Source organism: Dipodomys merriami, unplaced genomic scaffold, assembly GCF_024711535.1.
Source record: "Dipodomys merriami isolate MVZ:Mamm:240054 unplaced genomic scaffold, mDipMer1.0.p SCAF_25, whole genome shotgun sequence".
In the NCBI taxonomy this organism is placed as follows: domain Eukaryota; kingdom Metazoa; phylum Chordata; class Mammalia; order Rodentia; family Heteromyidae; genus Dipodomys; species Dipodomys merriami.
In genome coordinates, this window is record NW_027203937.1 from 5,445,632 (window position 1) to 5,464,359 (window position 18,728).

Here is an 18,728-nt window from a genome sequence, read left to right on the forward strand (position 1 = left end):
CATATTAGCATATTCTTTCCAAACTGTGTTTTAAAAGGGAGCTCTTCTATTAGAGCTCTTATATTGGAAATTCATAAAGTATTAACTAATATTTATATAGCTAGTGTATAGGACAGGCTGACCTTTACAGAATACAGTAAGAAATGCTATCTTATCCTTTCTATCACTGACTTCAGTTTTGCTTGTTCTACCTCCTCTTGACTCCTGAGAAAACCAGGGCAAATCCTATAACTTCAAAGTCACTTTGAATTAATGAAAGTTTAGTGAAGTACAAAATTCCATGCTTACATTTACTTCAAAGATTCTTCTCCCAACTCCAGCCCACTTCAGATAGAGTGGAGAATCTTGGTAGGGGGTAAGGATGGTTCAGTCTCTCCCCCACATACTTATGTCTCCCTCTAAGGTCCTGACCTGGTTAGAGAAGCAAATGACAGGAATGCAGTGGGTTGAACTGTAAACACACCTAACCCCTCACAAGATTCTAAACACTAGAACTTGCCATTGTGAACCTACGAAGGGGACAGGGAATCTCTGCAGATGAAATGAAGTTACAGATCTTGCGTTGAGATGATCCTGATTGTCCAGGTGGCTTTAAATCCAATGACTTGTCGTTACAAGAAGCATACAGAAGAGAAACATACAGAGAAAGGGAAGAAGCAGAGTGACTTGGGAGACTAACTGGAGTGATACAGCCACAAGTCAGGGAACTCTGGAGTCACCAAAAGACAGAAGAGGCAAAGAATGCATTAACTTTTAGAGGAAAGGGGGTCCTACTGATTATTTTCACTTTGAACTTGTAGTCTCTAGAATTGTAAGTGAAAAATATATAATGTTTTAAGCTACTTAGTTTATAGTATCTTATTATGGCAGCCCTAGAAAATTAATGTAAGAGCCCAAGGGTGCAAAAAGCCCTTTTGTTGAAATTATGCTCTTCTGTTGTTCTCTCATGACTGCTGATGCCCTTTGTGTGGCAAGTGCTCCAAAGCTGGCTGTGTCATTGGATGTGAAAGCAAGTTTCTTGAAAGCCTTTACGGAAGCCTGGCTGGGGTGCAAAGCTCCCTGGCTGACTTCATGTGCTCTCTCCCTAGTTGGGTGATAAATGCCACAGTCCCTTAATTCCATAGCCCTCCCTTAGAAACAGAGTGAAAACTACATGTGGTCTTCATGGGCACCATAGCCTTGTATGGCTCAGCTACTTGTGGGATTCTCTTGGCCTCCAAACCTCTATCGTGAGGAATGGAAGGTCACTCCATCACACAACTATCCTCTTGCTCTCCCACTATTGTTAACACTCCCACTCAGCCTTGGAGCTCTGAATTTCCTACCACCCAGAGATATTCTTGGCCTCTCTTCTAAGTTGTCTCATAAATCCACTCTGATGGCCACCAGCAGGACAGCACCCTAAGCATGCAGCCATTCTGCCCTTCTGACCTCTGATGACAGCCCTCATCTCCACGTGGGGCTGCCTTGGAGCAGTCTCCCTTTGTCAGCCCGCTCTCCTCAGTCCTGGGCTCTGTGAGGACTTGGAGTGTGGGGAGGATGTGGCTCCTTTTGGTCCCTCCTTTCAGCACCGGAGGCCATAGCAGGTTGCTCCTCAGTTTCTTTACACAATATGGGGTATCTCCTAATGGTCATCATTTGGGGATTTAGCTGAAACTCTGAGTAAATGAAAATCCCATTCAATAGCCTGTTATACATTATATGGAACAATTGGCAATATATATTTTTTTGTAATCCTTGGACTGGGGCTTGAACTCCAGGCATCAAGGACTCCTGATTGGCTCTTTTGCTCAAGGCTAGTGCTCTAACACTTGAGACATGCCTCTACTTTTGGCTTTTGGGTGGTTAATTGCAGATAAAAAGTCTGAGGCTTTGTCTGCCTGAGCTGGCCTTAAGCCTCAATTTTCAGATCTCAGCATCCTGAGCAGCTCAGATTATAGGTGTGTTTATTTGGTAAGCAAGATATTTAAAATGCAAAGATGTGCTAAATTGACAGCTTTTCTACTAGTCTCCATTATTACCAGCCATTCAGGTTATTCAGGAAGTCTCTCTTGTTGGCTTGTTAAGGGTTCGTTGGAAATTCTGATGAAGTTTTTTGTTTGTTTGTTTGTTTGTTTTGTTTTGGCTGTGGGGTTTGAACTCTGGGCCTGGGCGCTGTCCCCCAGCTCTCCAGCTCCAGGCTAGCACCGTACCACTTGAGCCACAGAGCCACTTTTGGCTTGTTCTGTTTATGTGGTACTGAGGAATCAAACCCAGGGCCTCATGCATGCAAGGCAAGCACTCTACCACTCTACCACTCTACCAGCCCTGATGAGATTTTTTAAATCCCTAAATTAGAGTTAATCAAGTGCCATGAACTTAATGTCTATGATAGCTCCATTGCTCTGTATGTAGATTGCCAAACAGTCTATTCACTCACTTTCTTCTTTAAAAGAAGAAAATGTCTATTTGTAACATGAAGCTTGTTAAAAATAAGTTGGAGGGAGACTAGATCTGTGGAGTGTTATCATCTGTTTTAATCAATAAAAATTAGTTTCTTCCCAGATGTTAGTGACTCATGCCTGTAATCCTAGTGACTCAGAAGGCTGAGATTTTAGGATTGTGATTTAAAGCCAGACCAGATTCTTATCTCCAATTAACCACCTAAAAACCATAAGTGGAACTGTAGCTACCCTTAAGCACAAAAGCTCAGGGACAGGGCCCAGGCTCTGAGTTCAAGCCCTGCAATCAACAACAACAAGAAGTTGATGTTAGGGGAATGAACTCCAAGATAAGTATTCAAAGTTTTTTTTTCCTTTCATGCAATTGTTTCTAACATATTTACAAGATGATTTCTATGTTGCTTTGTATGTCCCTCCCCCACGATATAACCCATGCTTTCACTGTATTTGATGTTGGTATAATCTGTGGAGGGGAAGGGAAAAAACAAATCATTTAACTAGGGATACAGGTGGACTTATTGCAACAATGAGATGTACAAGTCGTTATGTCGAAAAACGAACTTTACAAACTTTGATATGTGGGGGGAAGGATCGGGTGGGGGGTCGGGGGGGAGTATGGGAAGGGGTGGGAAAGGGAAACAAAGGAGGAGGCAACAATGCTTGATAAGAAATGTACTCATTATCTTGCCCATGTAATTGTAACTCCTCTGTACAATATTCTCACAATAAAATAAATAAATAAATAAAAATAAAAATAAATAATTTCTTCCTCAAAGGGAAGGGTCTTCTCCATCAGGTATCCCACCACTACAGGGTGACTGAGTGTCTCTGGCATCCAGAAAACTCTTCCCAGGGAACATAGTGTCTGGTGTGGGCCACATCACTGACTAATTATAGAATCTAGATTGTTTCTAAGGGTCCCTTCCAACGTACAATTACATACAGTATAATATATAATTATAATGTATAATATTGTAGAATAACTGGGAGTTTTAGAAAGCTTCCATCTAAGCTGCAATAGTTCTGACTGATAAAGAAACTCTAATAATGCCTTCATCTGTCACAGTTAACTTATTAAAGCAAATATTTTTAAAGCATATGTGGCAGGGTATCTTGGCTGTCAAAGCACACAGCTTCTTCCACACTCAGAGATTCTTTGCATGCTCTAGACAGAAAGCTCAGATCTGACAGAGTTCCTGGCTTCCTTAGTGTATCACTGATGAGCCCAAGAAGGGTTTGTATAGTTCTTCCCTATAGATGTCACCTGTACAGGACCTGTTGGGCCTACTGAAGCTTGAATGAAGATAAGGAGACTGCCTTCCTCCAGGAAAACTATAGCCAGCAGACAATGTGTGCAGGATAGACTAGACTTAAAGGAGGGACTGGAGGAAGCAGAAGTTCAGAGTATGAATTATTTTGGCCAGAGCCATCTTTTCCCCTCTGAGAAGGGGACGATAAATCTGTGAAGGCCCCTGTCATCCTGAAGGGGCCTCCCTCCACTAAGGAGCCAGTAACTCCATGGAAAAAGGAGTTCTAGACCTCCAGCTCCACCTGTCTATGTGAGGGATTCAAGGAAAGGTAGGGATGGATAAAAAAAAGAAAAGTGTTTCTAGCAGCACCAACTATGGAAATAACTACCGAGATGGTCTCAGAAGGGACAGTGTTCCGTGGCTGGGGGATGGGAGCAGTGCTGGACACTAGAGTAAGTAAGCAGGGGCAGGGAAGAGAATGCCCAAGTACCGCTTAGATCACAAAACTTGCCTCTCTATTGGATTGACTTCTAGATATGTATGTAGTTGGGGTGAGCTAAGATCCTAGTATTTGAAAGTGGAAGAGGTAGATCTAGCAATCTGAAGGCCAGGGGGTGTGAGGGACCTCACCTGCAACTAGAGGGAAATGGGGCCCAGTGGATAGTCACATTATTCTCTTTTTAATAGAAACTGATATATTATCTAACTCTGTGTGTGTGTGTGTGTGTGTGTGTGTGTGTGTGTGTGTGTATGCGTGTGCTACAGATCGTTTAAGAATACCTAAACTCAATGAATACTCAGCCTCTGCCTCTGGATATCACCTGCTTTGGAGATGTACCAATATCTCCCACTGAGCCTTTGAAATTAAGCCTTTGTAAAATGTATCCATTGTTTATTCAGTCATTATTAGCTCCCTGGAATTTTTCTATGGGAATACGGATGAAGTATTGGAATGATAAAAGCTTAATGTTTATTGTAGATTTACTATGGCTCAATATTAATCCTTATAGCCACCTTAGGAACTACATACTACTATTATCATCCTCACTTCATAGCTAGAGCTGAACTTTAGAATCACCCAGATCACACCTGCTAATGAGTGTCAAACTGCGATTCACACTTAGATATAACTCCAAGGAGAAAGCACTAGCTGAACTTTAAGTGGGCAAAATGTGAGACAATAACTTGAAACAACAAGCTTGCTTTATAGTCCTTATTTCATTGTGCAAATCCAAGTGTTAAATAACATGCTGGTAGAGCTCCAGTCTTAAGGTCTGTTTTGAAACAGCAGCATCTGCCTTTTAAAAGAAGAAGAAGACAAATAAGGTCTGTAGCTAATTAGGATGCCAGTAAACCAACCTGGTAACTCTCAAGCCCACAGTGCATGCGGCAGTCTCGACTGTAACCCTTGTGTGCCAGTCTTTTAGATTTGAAGCAAAGCCCAAATTCCAGCTAAGAAGGACCAAATCCACCTGCTCTTAGAGGCACAAATATTCCTGATAATAAGGAACCTACGGTGAGCAATTGGTGTGACCTGGAGGGAGAAACATTGGCCTCGGGAGTTTCACAATCCCATGAATGCTTGCTTTGTGGCTGCCCTGGTGCTGATAACATCCATTACAATAAAAAACTACACAGGAGCTGTGAATCCACAAAGGAAACAAATTACATCTCTTCAGGGAAAGGCTCTGTGAAATGAGGTAAAGAAAGGGATTTGAGCTTGAATAGCAGCTGAGATGAGGGATGAATGGATGAATCTTGGGAGAAGAAAAAACAAAAACCCAAAGTGATAAAGAGCTGAAGAGGACACACATCCCCTAGGAACAGCCTACTTCATCTCACCAATTATATGAAGAAAAAAAACCACTTAGAAGGGAAATAATCCAAACGCAACTGGAGTCCTTAGGATTCCTCTACATAGCTGATGAGATTTGTCCCACTGAGAAGCAAGACTCTCAGCGGGAACGTAACTCTCCATAACCCTCCCTCCACACACATACACTTTGGAAGTGTGTTTGGAATGGTTGCAAAGTCAATTAGGAAACCGGAGGCTATGCTTATTACAGTTTAACAAACTCAGGTGTCCATGAAGGAGCCAGGGAAGCAGCCGGTCAGCCTGGGTCAGCTGGTCTAAAGGATGCTGAATAGACCAGATGGGCAAATCACACTGTAGACAAAGGATGCTTCCCTTACCCCGCCGAGCCTCCACTCTGACCCCAAACAAATGAGGGCACAAATTTGTTCCCCCTTATCAGCTGCTTAGCTCAGCAGCTGCTGCCTTGGGTTTCTGTTTCCAAATCCTGCCTTTTTCTAACAGTTGCCTTTTTGTCTAACTTTTGTGTGAGGAAGGAGGAAGTGGAGGAGCCTGGAGGACAATGGAAAAAATGGTGCAGTGGTTGTCACAGGAATGAATGCTTGAAAAGAGTATTTCAAGAGGGGCAGAAAATAGATTTTAAAAAGAACACAACTATGTCTGGGAAATCCAGAGGCCTTAGAAGACACAGAGAAAGCATTGGTTCTTGCTTTTCTCCCTCAACCCTCTGAGCTAGGACATTTTCTTCTTGGGACTCCTGTTGCAGGATGGATGCAGGGCTTTGGATGAAATGGATTATAAATTGTTTGTGCATAAACTAGACATGAAAATAAGGGCAGGCCTGTAGACCAGGCTTTGGATGAAAGTGGGCCTGTTGAGAATTAGCTGCAGGACTCAATGCAGACCAGGCAGGGAGCCTGATGAAAAGTGCAACATATTGTGTTCTTCTATCTGGAAGCAATTATGCTTCATGTAATAACTACTTGAGTAGAAGGCTGAAGGGATTTATAAACAAACATTTCAAAGCAGAACAAGTTTATAAACAAAGATTCCAACGTGTTTTTTGTGATAACAATACACAGAGACTGAACTCTCTGAAAGGTGACCTCTAGTAGAAATGATCACTTAAAATGTACTCAGTTCTCATTAGCGTTGAGTATTTAAGTTATGACAATACAGTAAAGGAATAGACACAAGATCATACAATAGAAACATAAAAAACACATTTCTTTTTTAAAAATGCATTGTACCTTTTAATTATATTTTATCTCTATCAACATGTCAGTTTATAAGTACAATGAGCCATGATTGATATCACCCCTTCCAGCATTCTGCAGTTAAATTTTTTTTAATCTTTAAGTATTATACAGAGTTCAACATGTCAGTTTATGAGGATAATGCATCTAGATCAATGTCACACCTTTCATCATTCTCCCCTCAACTCTCCCAAACCCACCCCTTCCCCCAAATTTTCTAGCTCCATTTTCACACCTATACATTGAAAGTATGGCTGCCTTTGCCCACCCTTCCTTTCTCCATTTGTCTACCTCCTTCTCCTTGACTCCACCTTGCCAGCACAAGTTGCAGTTTCCTGGTATTCATTTGTTAAACTGTAAGCTTGTTGTTCGAAGGAGTTGTACGATTGGAATTCTTTTCAGTATATATCAAACTTCATATGTATATATGTGTACATATGTGTACATATATATTTAATTTAGAGCTAACCTCCACATACAAGAAAAACATGCAATCTTTTTGTCTCTCTGAGCTTGACTTACTTCACTTAACATCATTTTCTCCACATCCATCCATTTCCCTGCAAATAACACAATATCATCTTTCTTGATCAATAAGTAAGATTCATAGGATATATATGTGTGTGGTATGTATATATATTATATATATGTAAATATAATGTATACTCATATTATATACACACACACACACACACACACACACACACACACACACACACACACACACACACACACACACACACACACACACACACACACACACACACACCATATTTTCTTAATTCATTCTTCCTTTAAAGGGCATCTCCAAAAAGCCAAAAGTGGAAGTGTGGTTCAAATGGTAGAATGCCAACCTGAAGCAAAAATGCTAAGGGACAGTACCCATTCCCTGAGTTCAAGCCCCAGTGCTGGCACAAAGAAAGAAGGAAAAGGAAGGAAGGAAGGAAGGAAAGAAGGAAGGAAGGAAGGAAGGAAGTGGAGGGAGAGAGGGAGGGAGGGAGGGAGGGAAGAAAGGAAGGAAGGAAGGAAGGAAAGAAGGAAGGAAGGAAGGAAGGAAGGAAGGAAGGAAGGAAGGAAGGAAGGAAGGAAGAGAAAATATAAATTTTGCTGGAGGACCAACCAATAAGAAAAAGAATGCTGTGGTGAACATAAATAACCATAGCTCCAGCTCTTCTAGTGGATGAACAAGGGAAGAGGTTGGGAGCACTAGAAACAGGACCTATATATAGGACAAGAGACCTGCTGCTGACTCTGTAGGAGCCTTGTGAGAGCATGGAAGGAGGTTACACCTTGGAACCAATGACTGATGCTAGGTAAAAGGCCACTGGTGAAAAGCTACTGCTGAAAGAAACTCTGTGGTCTTCATTCTCTCTCTAGTGCCTGCTATTGACAGACATTAATGGAAAACCTGCTAAGAAAGAGTTGGATGTCAGGAGCTAAGCTCCAGCCATAAACCAGAGTGTAGAAGGTAGATCTGGAGATGAAAAAAATAATCTGGGAAAAAGCTCAGTATTTCAGAAAAAATTACAAGTCTAAATGAGTTAGTACACCCCTTGACTCACAATGGAGTTAATGTCCCATGAGTTGAAATGTGCATTGAATCTACCTACTAGACATCACACTTGGCAATACAGCAAGTTCTGCTCAGTATGGGAGAAAACCTCTCTTAAAATATATTTATTTCTCATTAAAACCAGGTATTAACTTATGGCTATGTACTAGAACAATAAAGAGAGTGCAATGTAACAGAAAAATCAAGAACCTCTACTACAAAATTTCTGTTTCATCTCTTTGTGTTATTTCAGAATGAAATCTCACTAGCCTGGATAAAGACCAAAATTAGAAGTACAATTGCTGCTGAACCATCTGAAAGTTAAAAAAAACCCTTGAGAACCATCTGTTTTTGTAAAGTGCCAGATACTTGACAAATACATTTTAAATAATAAAAATAAAACCTCTGTTGAAAGTAATATTGGGATCTTGGTTTTTATCCAAGACGACGGTGAGGTTTAAAGAGGTCACAGAAAATGCTGCAGGTCACACAAACTAGTCGGGTGACATCCACACTGCCTGAATTCAAAGTTGTTCATCTCTATGAACTCCTTTAAGGCTCAAAAAAAGCCAGGTTCTGGTGGCTCATACCTATAATTCTATCTACTCAGGAGGCTGAGAACTAAGGATTGCAGTTCAAAGCTAGACCAGGTAGAAAAGTCCCTGAGACTCTTATCTACAATTAAACAGTAGCAAAAACTAGCTGGGAGTGTGACTCATATGGTAAAGTGCCAGTCTTGAGTGAAAAAAGAGACAGCATCCAGGCCTTGAGTTCAAACCCCAGTAATCTGTACATGCATGCACAGGCACACACAAATAAAGCTCAAGAAGATAAGTAATGAAACAGACTCAAATGGCACCATTAGAGGATCATGGAGAAGGGAGGACCTCTATGATGAAAACTTTAAAAACCTGAAAAAGGTCATCAAAACAGAACTAAGAAAGTGGAAAAACCTCCCAAGCTCCCAGATTAGAAGGGAATACTTCCCAAAGCTATCTACAAATTCAATGTGATATCTATCAATATCCCAACCTCATTCTTCAAGGAAATAGATGAGGCAATCCAAAAATTCATATGGGACAATAAAAGACCCCGAATAGAAAAATAATCCTTAACAGAAAGAACAGTGCTGGAGGAATATCAATACCAAATTTCAAACTCAACAACAAAGCCATCGTAATCAAAACAGCTACTAGCAGGGGAATCTGGAAGAGTTCCTGGAGGAGGTGGTATTTGAATGGAGTTGTGAAGGAATTGTAAGATGCTAAAGGTGGAAGAAACTGCATGGGTAAAACCCCAGTATGTTGTGTACATGTGTAAGGTAGTGACTGTCAGATGAAGGGGAGATCAAAATTTCTCACCAATTTCCTTTGTTGCTAAAAAAAAAAAAAATACAGTTAAGGTATTTGCAAATATTGCTAGCAACGATACCAATTCAAGAGTTCTTTGGCAGTAATTTATGAGTATAAAATGTGCAGACTTATAAATAAAATTTTAAAGCAATAAAGCTTGCTGGAAAGTTACAAATTTTTAAATTAATCCCCTCTTTTAAGCCCTTACATAGACTTATGAAAACCCATTTTCAGGGAGAGCTGAGTGTATGCTTTAATGGTAGAGTGCCTGCCTTTCAAACGTGAGGCCTTGAATTCAAACCTCAATACAAAAATTAACCATCAAAAATCAATGGCTCTTCTGTATGCCAACAATGAGAAAAGAATGGCTGAAATCAGGAAAGCAACTCCATTCATAATAGTTCCACAAAAAGTAAAATACCTAGAAATTAACCAAAGAAGTGAAGGATCTCTATTATAAAAACTTTTAAAACCTGAAAAAGGTAATCAAAACAGAACTTACAAAGTGGAAAAACCTCCCAAGCTCCTGGATTAGAAGGATCAACATCATGAAAATGGCAATATTTCCCAAAGCTATCTACAAATTCAATGCTATACCTATCAATATCCCAACCTCATTCTGCAAGGAAATAGAAGAGGCAATCCAAAATTTCATATGGAACAATAAAAGACCCCAAATAGCAAAAACAATCCTTAACAGAAAGAACAGTGCTAGGGGAATATCAATACCAAATTTCAAACTCTACAACAAAGCCATAGTAATCAAAACAGCTTGGTACTGGCACAAGAACAGACCTCAGTACCAACAGAATAGAATTAAAAACCCAGAAATGAACCCACAGACCTATAGCCATCTAATCTTCAATAAGGGAGCTAAAAAAAAAAAAAACAGAATGGAAGAAAGAGAAACTCTTCAGTAAATGGTGCTGGCAAAATTGGTTAACTACTTGTAGAAAACTAAAGCTAGATCGTTCTATATCACCCTGTACCAGAATCAATTCCAAATGGATCAAAGACCTCAGAGTCAAAGCAGATACTCTGAAAACATTACAGGATGGAATAGGAGAAACCCTAGGTCTCCTTGGCACAGGTCAAAATTTTCTTAAAAGAGACTCAGAAACACAACAAATCAAAGAAAGGTTGGACAAATGGGATTGCATGAAATTGCAGAGCTTCTGCATGGCAAAGGACATAGCTAGCAAGATCAATAGAAAGCCCACGGATTGGGAGATCTTCACTAGCCATACAACGGACCAGGGTCTCATATCTACAATATACCTGGAACTCAAAATATTAAATCCCGGGAGGCAGAGAGAGGATGGGAATAGATGGGAAGGGGAAACAAAGGAGGAGGCTACAATGTTTGATAAGAAATGTACTCATTACCTTGCCCATGTAATTGTAACCCCTCTGTACGGTATTTTCACACACACACACACAAACCTCAATACAGGGGAGGAAGAAAAAGAAATAGTTAGTTTTTGTACTTAAGGAAGAAAAAGAAGTAGTTGGTTGGTATTCAAAGACTTGCCTGCCCCAGGTGGCTTCAAACTGTGATCCTCGGATCCCAGCTTCCTGTGTAGCTAGGATTACAGGCATGTGCCACCAGCACCAGGCAAGTGGTAGATGTTTTGAAGGTTGGAGTCCTAAGAGGAAAAAGAATTGGGTAGTGTGGAGAAACTGAAATGAAAAGAAAGAGTACAACGGACCCAAGGAAGAGAAGTTGGCAAGAACCAGGCTATCGACTAGCCTAATAGGCTCCCGAAAGATTTGCATTTTATTTCACACACAATAGAATGTTTGATTTAAAACCAAATCTCCTGATACCTGTGTGGAGAAAATATAAAATTCAGTTCAGAGGTCAATGAGAGTCACCATCTGGCCTCCACAGTCCATTGTGGGAATCATGGGGTTCCCTCTAAGAGAATTTCCCACCCTGTACCAGACCTGTCCAATGGAACTTTCTGCAAAGATGGAAATGTCTTCAGTGTTTCTTAAGCACTGACAACGCTCTAGTATGACCCAGAAACTGGATCTTTAAATGCTAAAGTATTTAAATTAATTTATTTAAATGTATCCAGCCACACGTAGCCAATGGCTTTTGCTGGACTGCACAGGGTAGCAGGGAGCCCATGGTGCCCGGGAATTTCCACTTCTAATCCTGCAGCCAGGGGCACGAAGAAGGCCTAAATGCTACCGGCAACCCTGCGCATCTGGAGGGTGAGCCTGGGAGGGGCGTTGGCAAGGTCACATGGCCTGTCCCCAAAGAAAACTTTAGGAACACAACACGCGAAACCTATCTTTCCAGAACGCAGCCGATCGCGAGCGCACGTCGCGTGGCCTCACCAATGGCGGCAGAGAACTAACGGACCCCAGGGCCTTGTCTCACCTGTCAGCTCCACAGCTGGATTGCCTTGTCACCCTTTTCCCCCTGGGCTCCCCCCCACACACAAGTGAGCTGGGAAGGAGGGAACCGAGGCCGACCACCAGGTGGGCTGGTGGGTGTGGGATGAGGACGAGGATGACCAGGCGGTCCCCTCATTGGATCCGCTTGTGGTCTTGCTTGGTGAGGCCTGGCATGCTGCCAACAGTGAGCCCAGCAGGTGGTCACTGGGGAGGGATGAAGTGAGCTGCCTTTCAGTCTTGGGGTCCCCCCAGGGCTCTGCTGGGGGCCTTCAGATCAGACCTGGTGCCCTGAGGGCTAGCACATGGATCCTGGCGGGGTACACGACTCCCCTGACCTTGATCTCTCTCTCGTGCCAGGTCTGAGCCAGGACCATGGGCACTGTGCTGGTCACTGGCGCCAGGCTGGCTCCTCTGCCCCGCAGAATCAGCAGCACCCTCCCGCACTGGGCGCCCTCTGGGCCCGCCCGAGGCTGCCAATCCAAGGTCCAGCACTTGCAGCCAGTGCTCCTGAAGAAACGCGGGTTTGAAGTCATCAGGACTCCACCCATCAACAAGGTAAGCGGCCAGTTCTGGCCCAGGGATTATGGGGCTGGCAGGGAGGACACATTGCCCCTTGGGTCCTGGCTTCGAAGGGTCCTGTCATGTGGGTGCCTTTCCAAGGCGTTCTGGTTTTGCGTTGAAGCAGCTTGATGTAGTGATGTTTAGCCTCTCGTCTCCTTCTACCAACCCTTTCTGCATGGAGAAAAGGGACCGAGCAAGGCAGAGTTTAACACCTTCTGCAAAAACAATTACAGACCAAGTGAAGATTCCTATGGCCATTCTGACTAGAGTGACTCGTTCTCTTCATGGATACTGACCCTGCCCACCTGCCTCTGTGAATTCAGTGAGGGATTCCTTATCTTTAAAGAGATATAACCCTCTTTGGAATGTTGAAAGACTGAAAAAGAAAATATAAGCACAGTATCTGACACTAGCAAGAAAAAAAATGTCAGCTAAGGTTGAGATTATTATTATTACTATTTTGAGTCTGGTCATGGGGCCTGAACTATGGGCCTGGGCGCTGTCCCTCAGCTCTTCAGCTCCAGGCTAGTGCTCTACCACTTGAGCCACAGTGCCACTTCTGGCTTTTTTTTTCTTTTTGCTTATGTGGTACTGAGGAATCGAACCCAGGGCCTCATGCATGCAAGGCAAGCGCTCTAACACTGAGCTACCTTCCCAGCCTGGGATTATTATCTTGCGGAAAACATGCACTTGAGAGTGGGAACAGAAAGTTCTAGAATTATAGAAGGTTTTTTGTGTGTTTTGAAATTATAGAATTTAGCCAGGTGCTAGTGGGTCATGCCTATAATCTAGCTATTCACAAGGCTGAGATCAGAGGATTGTGGTTCAAAGCCAGCCTGGGAAGACAAATCTTGGAGGTGGGGGGCTCTTTTCAATTAGCCAGCAAGAAGCTGGAAGTGGGGTGTGGCTCTAATGATAGAGCACCAGCCTGAAGTGTGAGAGTCAGGCAAGATCACAGGCCTTGAGTTCAAGCCTCAGAGCTGGCATACATTTTCTTTTAATGCAGAATTTTAACCCTTGAAAGGGCATTAGAGATTCCAATTCAAACATCTCCTTTCACAGAAAAGGAGACAGAAGGAACTTTCCTAACGCTACCACCTATTTATTTACAACTTGGAATTGAGGTCTCTAAAGTTTTAATAGAGTTCAGCCTGATACTATGGTCAGTGTATGAACCTAAAAGCAGAGTATTTGTTTCTGGGAATAGAGTCAGTGCATTTGGTTCAGATTACTGGATTGGGAGCCATAGAAGGAAAAAACCTAGGTATGAGGCCTTCTCCTCCACCTCCTCACATGAACTGGACAATTCAGTGGACTTCACTGAGGCTCAACAGACTTAGAGACTCACCACTCATACCTCATTTGGTTATCGTGACAAACAGATCATTGAATCTGAAATCATATTTTAAACTATCAATGCTAAGTGATTGCTACAAAGTTAAAATGTTTGGGGCTGGGAAGGTGACTCAGTGGTAGAGCGTTTGCCTTGCATGCATGAGGCATAAGCAAAAAGAAAAAAAAAAGCCGGAAGTGGTGCTGTGGCTCAAGTGGTAGAGCGCTAGCCTTGAGCTGAAGAGCTGAGGGACAGAGCTCAGACCCAGAGTTCAGGCCCCAAGACCAGACCCCCCAAAAAAATGTTAATACTGGGTACTGTGAAATTCAAATGAAACAAGTTATGAAGAAAATGGGAACAGCTGTATAAAGCTAAGTATTGTGATTAATTTAAAACCTCTACCTATCACAATGACCTCTTACATGTTTTTTACTTGTCTCCTTTCCAAATGCATGGTGATTGTATCAGTTTGAATTACTTTGGCATTGTTAGAAACTGGTTAAAGCAAACAAAAAGCTCCTTTAAACCAAACAGAACCATGGGGAAAAGTTGCCAACAAAGCTTGACCAAACATTTCTAAAATTTTGGTTTCTATTCTGGGTCTCTACCTTGCCTCTGCAATGTTAGCTTCTCTCTCAGCTTACATCCAATGGAGCCCCATCTCCTGTCCACACACCACACCAGCCAGGGACACAGATCGTCTCTTCTAGGGGTGAGAGAAGGATGGATTTCTGTGAAGGCTCAGAAAATGAGTTCTTCTCATTTATAGGCCCTGCATTATTTACTTACCATTCATAAATCAGTCATCAGTAGCTTAGGCCAGCTACAGCCTACCCTTGGAGTGGAAGGTACATGTGTTTATAAATATATGGGCTCTTTGTTGTTGGTGGTGGTTGTGGGTTTGAACTCAGGGCATGGGCACTGTCTCTGAGCTCTTCAGCTCAAGGCTAATGCTCTACCAGTTGAGCCACAGCGCCACTTCCAGTTTTCTGGCGGTTTATTGGAGATAAGAGTCTCATAGACTTTCTTGCTCAGGCTGGCTTTGAACTGCGCTCTCAGATCTCAGCCTCCTGAGTGGCTAGGCCTAGCTTATATGTGGACTCTTAAGGTAGGGCCACCTGCACCATCTGGCTTGGTGTTTGGCTTGGTCTCTCTCTCTCTCTCTCTCTCTCTCTCTCTCTCTCTCTCTCTCTCTCTCTCTCTCTCTCTCTCTCTCTCTCTCTCTCTCTCTCTCTCTCTCTCTCTCTCTCTCTCTCTCTCTCTCTCTCTCTCTCTCTCTCACTCTCTGTGTGTGTGTATAGATATATATGTATATGGTTTTCCTATAATAAGACTGGATGTCGTTCATCAGGAGGAGGGATGGATGCTGGAAAGCAAAAATAGTAAGTTTCTAAGGTGGAGTGCTTCATTATAGCAAAAATGTCTATAGACGTATGGGCATATTACCAACCAACATGTATTGCTTCATGAGTAATTTATTTTTTTATTTTTTTTATTTTTATTTTTTTTATATTTTATTTTATTTGAGAACATACTGTACAGAGGGGGTACAATTACATGGGCAGGATAATGCATACATTTCTTACCAAGCATTGCAGCCTCCTCCTTTGTTTACCCTTCACCTCCCTTCCCAGCCTCCCCCCTACCCCCACCCAATCATACCCCCTTCCCCCCCACACACCAACATTGTAAAGCTGGTTTTGACATGACATTTTGTACTTCTCATTGTTGCAACAGGTCCACCTGAATCTTTAAACGACTTGTTTGTCCCCATCTCCTCCACATGTTATACTGACATCAAATATAGTGAAAGCGGGGGTTACACTGTGGGGGAGGGACATACAAAGCAACAAAGAAATAATCTTATAAATGCATTAGAAACACATGCATGAAAGAAACGAAAACATTAAAATACATATTTAAGGGTTCATTTTCCTAACATCACATTATCTGACCTTATCCGCTTGACTCATACCTATAATAGATATTGCAAATAAGGGAAACCATGGGACCTATGCTTCTTTGGGCCTGGCTTACTTCACTTAATATAATTTTTTCCAAACCTTTCCATTTCCTAACAAATGGGGAAATGTCATTCTTTCTGATGGAGGCATAGAGTTCCATTGTGTATATATACCACATTTTCTTGATCCATTCATCTACTGAGGGGCATCTGGGTTGGTTCCATATCTTAGCTATGGTAAATAATGCTGCAATAAACATAGTTGTGCTGGTAGCTTTAGTGTGGTCTTGTTTGTAAACATTTGGGTAAATGCCCAAAAGTGGGATTGCTGGATCATAGGGGAGATCTATGTGAAGTCTTTTGAGGAACCTCCATACTGCTTTCCAAAGTGGTTGAACAAGTTTACATTCCCACCAACAATGAAGTAAGGTTCCTTTCTGTCCACATCCCCTCCAGCATCTGTTGTTGTTAGAGTTCTTGATTTTTGCTGTTCTAACTGGAGTGAGGTGATATCTCAATGTTGTTTTGATTTGCATTTCTTTTATGGCTAGGGATGTTGAACATTTCTTCATGTGTCTATTGGCCATCCTTCTTTCTTCTTCAGAGAAGCTTCTCTTTAAGTCTTTCGCCCACTTATTTATTGGGCAGTTGTTTCTTTGAGGATTTGTTGCTGGGGGGTTTAATTTTTTGAGTTCCAAGTATATTTTAGATATGAGACCCTTGTCCGTTGTATGGCTAGTAAAGATCTTCTCCCAATCGGTGGGCTTTCTATTGATCTTGCTAGCTATGTCATTTGACCTGCAGAAGCTCTGCAACCTTATGCAATCCCATTTGTCCAACCTTTCTTTGATTTGTTGTGTTTCCGGGTCTCTATTCAGAAAATTTCGGCCTGAGCCAAGGAGACCTAGGGTTTCTCCTATTCCATCTTGTAATGTTTTCAGAGTGTCTGCTTTGACTTCAAGGTCTTTGATCCATTTGGAGTTGATTCTGGTGCAGGGTGATATATAAGGATCTAGCTTTAGTTTTCTACATGTAGTTAACCAATTTTGCCAGCACCATTTACTGAAGAGGCTGTCTTTCTTCCATTCTATTGCTTTAGCTTCCTTATCGAAGATTAGATGGCTATAGGTCTGTAGGTTCATTTCTGGGTTTTCAATTCTATTCCATTGGTCCTGAGGTCTGTTCTTATGCCAATACCAAGCTGTTTTGATTACTATGGCTTTATAGTAGAGTTTGAAATTTGGTATTGATATTCCTCCAGGAGTGTTCTTTCCGTTGAGGAGCGTTTTTGCTATTCGGGGTCTTTTATTGTTCCATATGAATTTTTGGATTGCTTCTTCTATTTCCTTGAAGTATATGGGTGGAATTTTGATAGGTATCGCGTTGAATTTGTAGATAGCCTTGGGAAGTATTGCCATTTTCACGATGTTAATCTTGCCAATCCAGGAGCATGGGAGGTTTTGCCATTTTTTAAGTTCTGTGTTGATTTCCTTTTTCAAGATTTTAAAGTTTTCATCATAGAGGTCCTTCACTTCTTTAGTTAAGTTAATTCCTAGGTATTTTATTTTTTGTGGGGCTATTACAAATGGAGTTGCTTTCCTAATTTCAGCCACACTTTTCTCATTGTTGGCATACAGAAAAGCCATTGATTTTTGGGGGTTAATTTTATAACCTGCTACTTTGCCAAAGTTTTGAATCAGCTTGAGTAATTTGGGAGTGGAGTCTATGGGATTCTTTAAATACAAGATCATGTCATCTGCAAAGAGGGAGAGTTTTATTTCTTCTTTCCCTATTTGGATCCCCTTTATGTCTGCATCTTGTCTTATTGCTGTAGCTAGGCATTCTAATACTAGATTGAAGAGAAGTGGAGAGAGTGGACATCCTTGTCTTGTTCCTGAGTTAAGAGGAATTGGCTTTAGTTTTTCACCATTGAGTATAATGCTGGCTGTAGGTTTGTCATATACAGCCTTTATTGTATTGAGGAATGTTCCATGGATTCCTAATTTTTCCAAAACCTTCATCATAAAGGGGTGTTGGATCTTGTCGAATGCTTTTTCTGCATCTATTGAGATTACCATGTGGTTCTTATTGTTGCTCCTGTTGATGTGATGAATAATATTAATTGATTTGCGTACATTGAACCAGCTTTGCATCCCTGAAATGAATCCTGTTTGATCATGGTGTATGATTTTTTGGATGAATTGTTGAAGTCGATTGGCCAAAATTTTGTTGAGAAGTTTTGCATCAATGTTCATCAAAGAAATGGGTCTATAGTTCTCTTTCTTTGATGAGTCCCTGCCTGGTTTTGGGATGAGGGTTATGATGGCTTCATAGAATGTGTTCGGTAGTGAGCTTTCTCTTTCAATTTCATTGAAGAGTTGGAGGAGTATTGGTGTGAGCTCTGCTTTGAAGGCCTTGTAAAATTCCGCTGTAAAACCATCTGGTCCTGGACTTTTCTTAGCTGGGAGGTCTCTTATTGCTGTTTCTATTTCAATGCTTGATATGGGCCTGTTAAGCTGGTTTAACTCATCTTGGTTTAGTTTTGGCATGTCAATATTTGCTAGGAAAAGGTCCATTTCTGTCAAGTTCTCAAACTTATTAGTATAAAGTTTTGAGAAGTATTCCCTTATAATGTTCTGAATCTTGGTTGTTTCCATGGTGATGTTTCCATTCTCATCTCTGAGTTTATTAATTTGGGTGTGTTCTCTCCTTTTTCTGATAAGGTTTGCTAAAGGTCTGTCAATTTTGTTAAGTTTTTCGAAGAACCAACTCTTTGTTTTGTTGATTCTTTCTATAGGTTT

General features: G+C 41.6%; 1 protein-coding gene across 2 annotated transcripts in view; it reads left to right on the forward strand.

Annotated features, from left to right (window-relative positions):
* The first annotated feature begins 12,008 nt into the window (after nt 1-12,008).
* Nucleotides 12,009-18,728, forward strand: part of Me3 (malic enzyme 3) — a 210,874-nt gene continuing 204,154 nt past the window's right edge. For both annotated transcript variants that reach the window (XM_070034822.1, XM_070034823.1), the window contains exons 1-2: nt 12,009-12,117; nt 12,428-12,625. In XM_070034822.1, the coding sequence (XP_069890923.1) occupies nt 12,443-12,625 (183 nt within the window). In that variant the 5' untranslated portion in view covers nt 12,009-12,117; nt 12,428-12,442. The remainder of the gene's footprint in view (nt 12,118-12,427; nt 12,626-18,728) is intronic.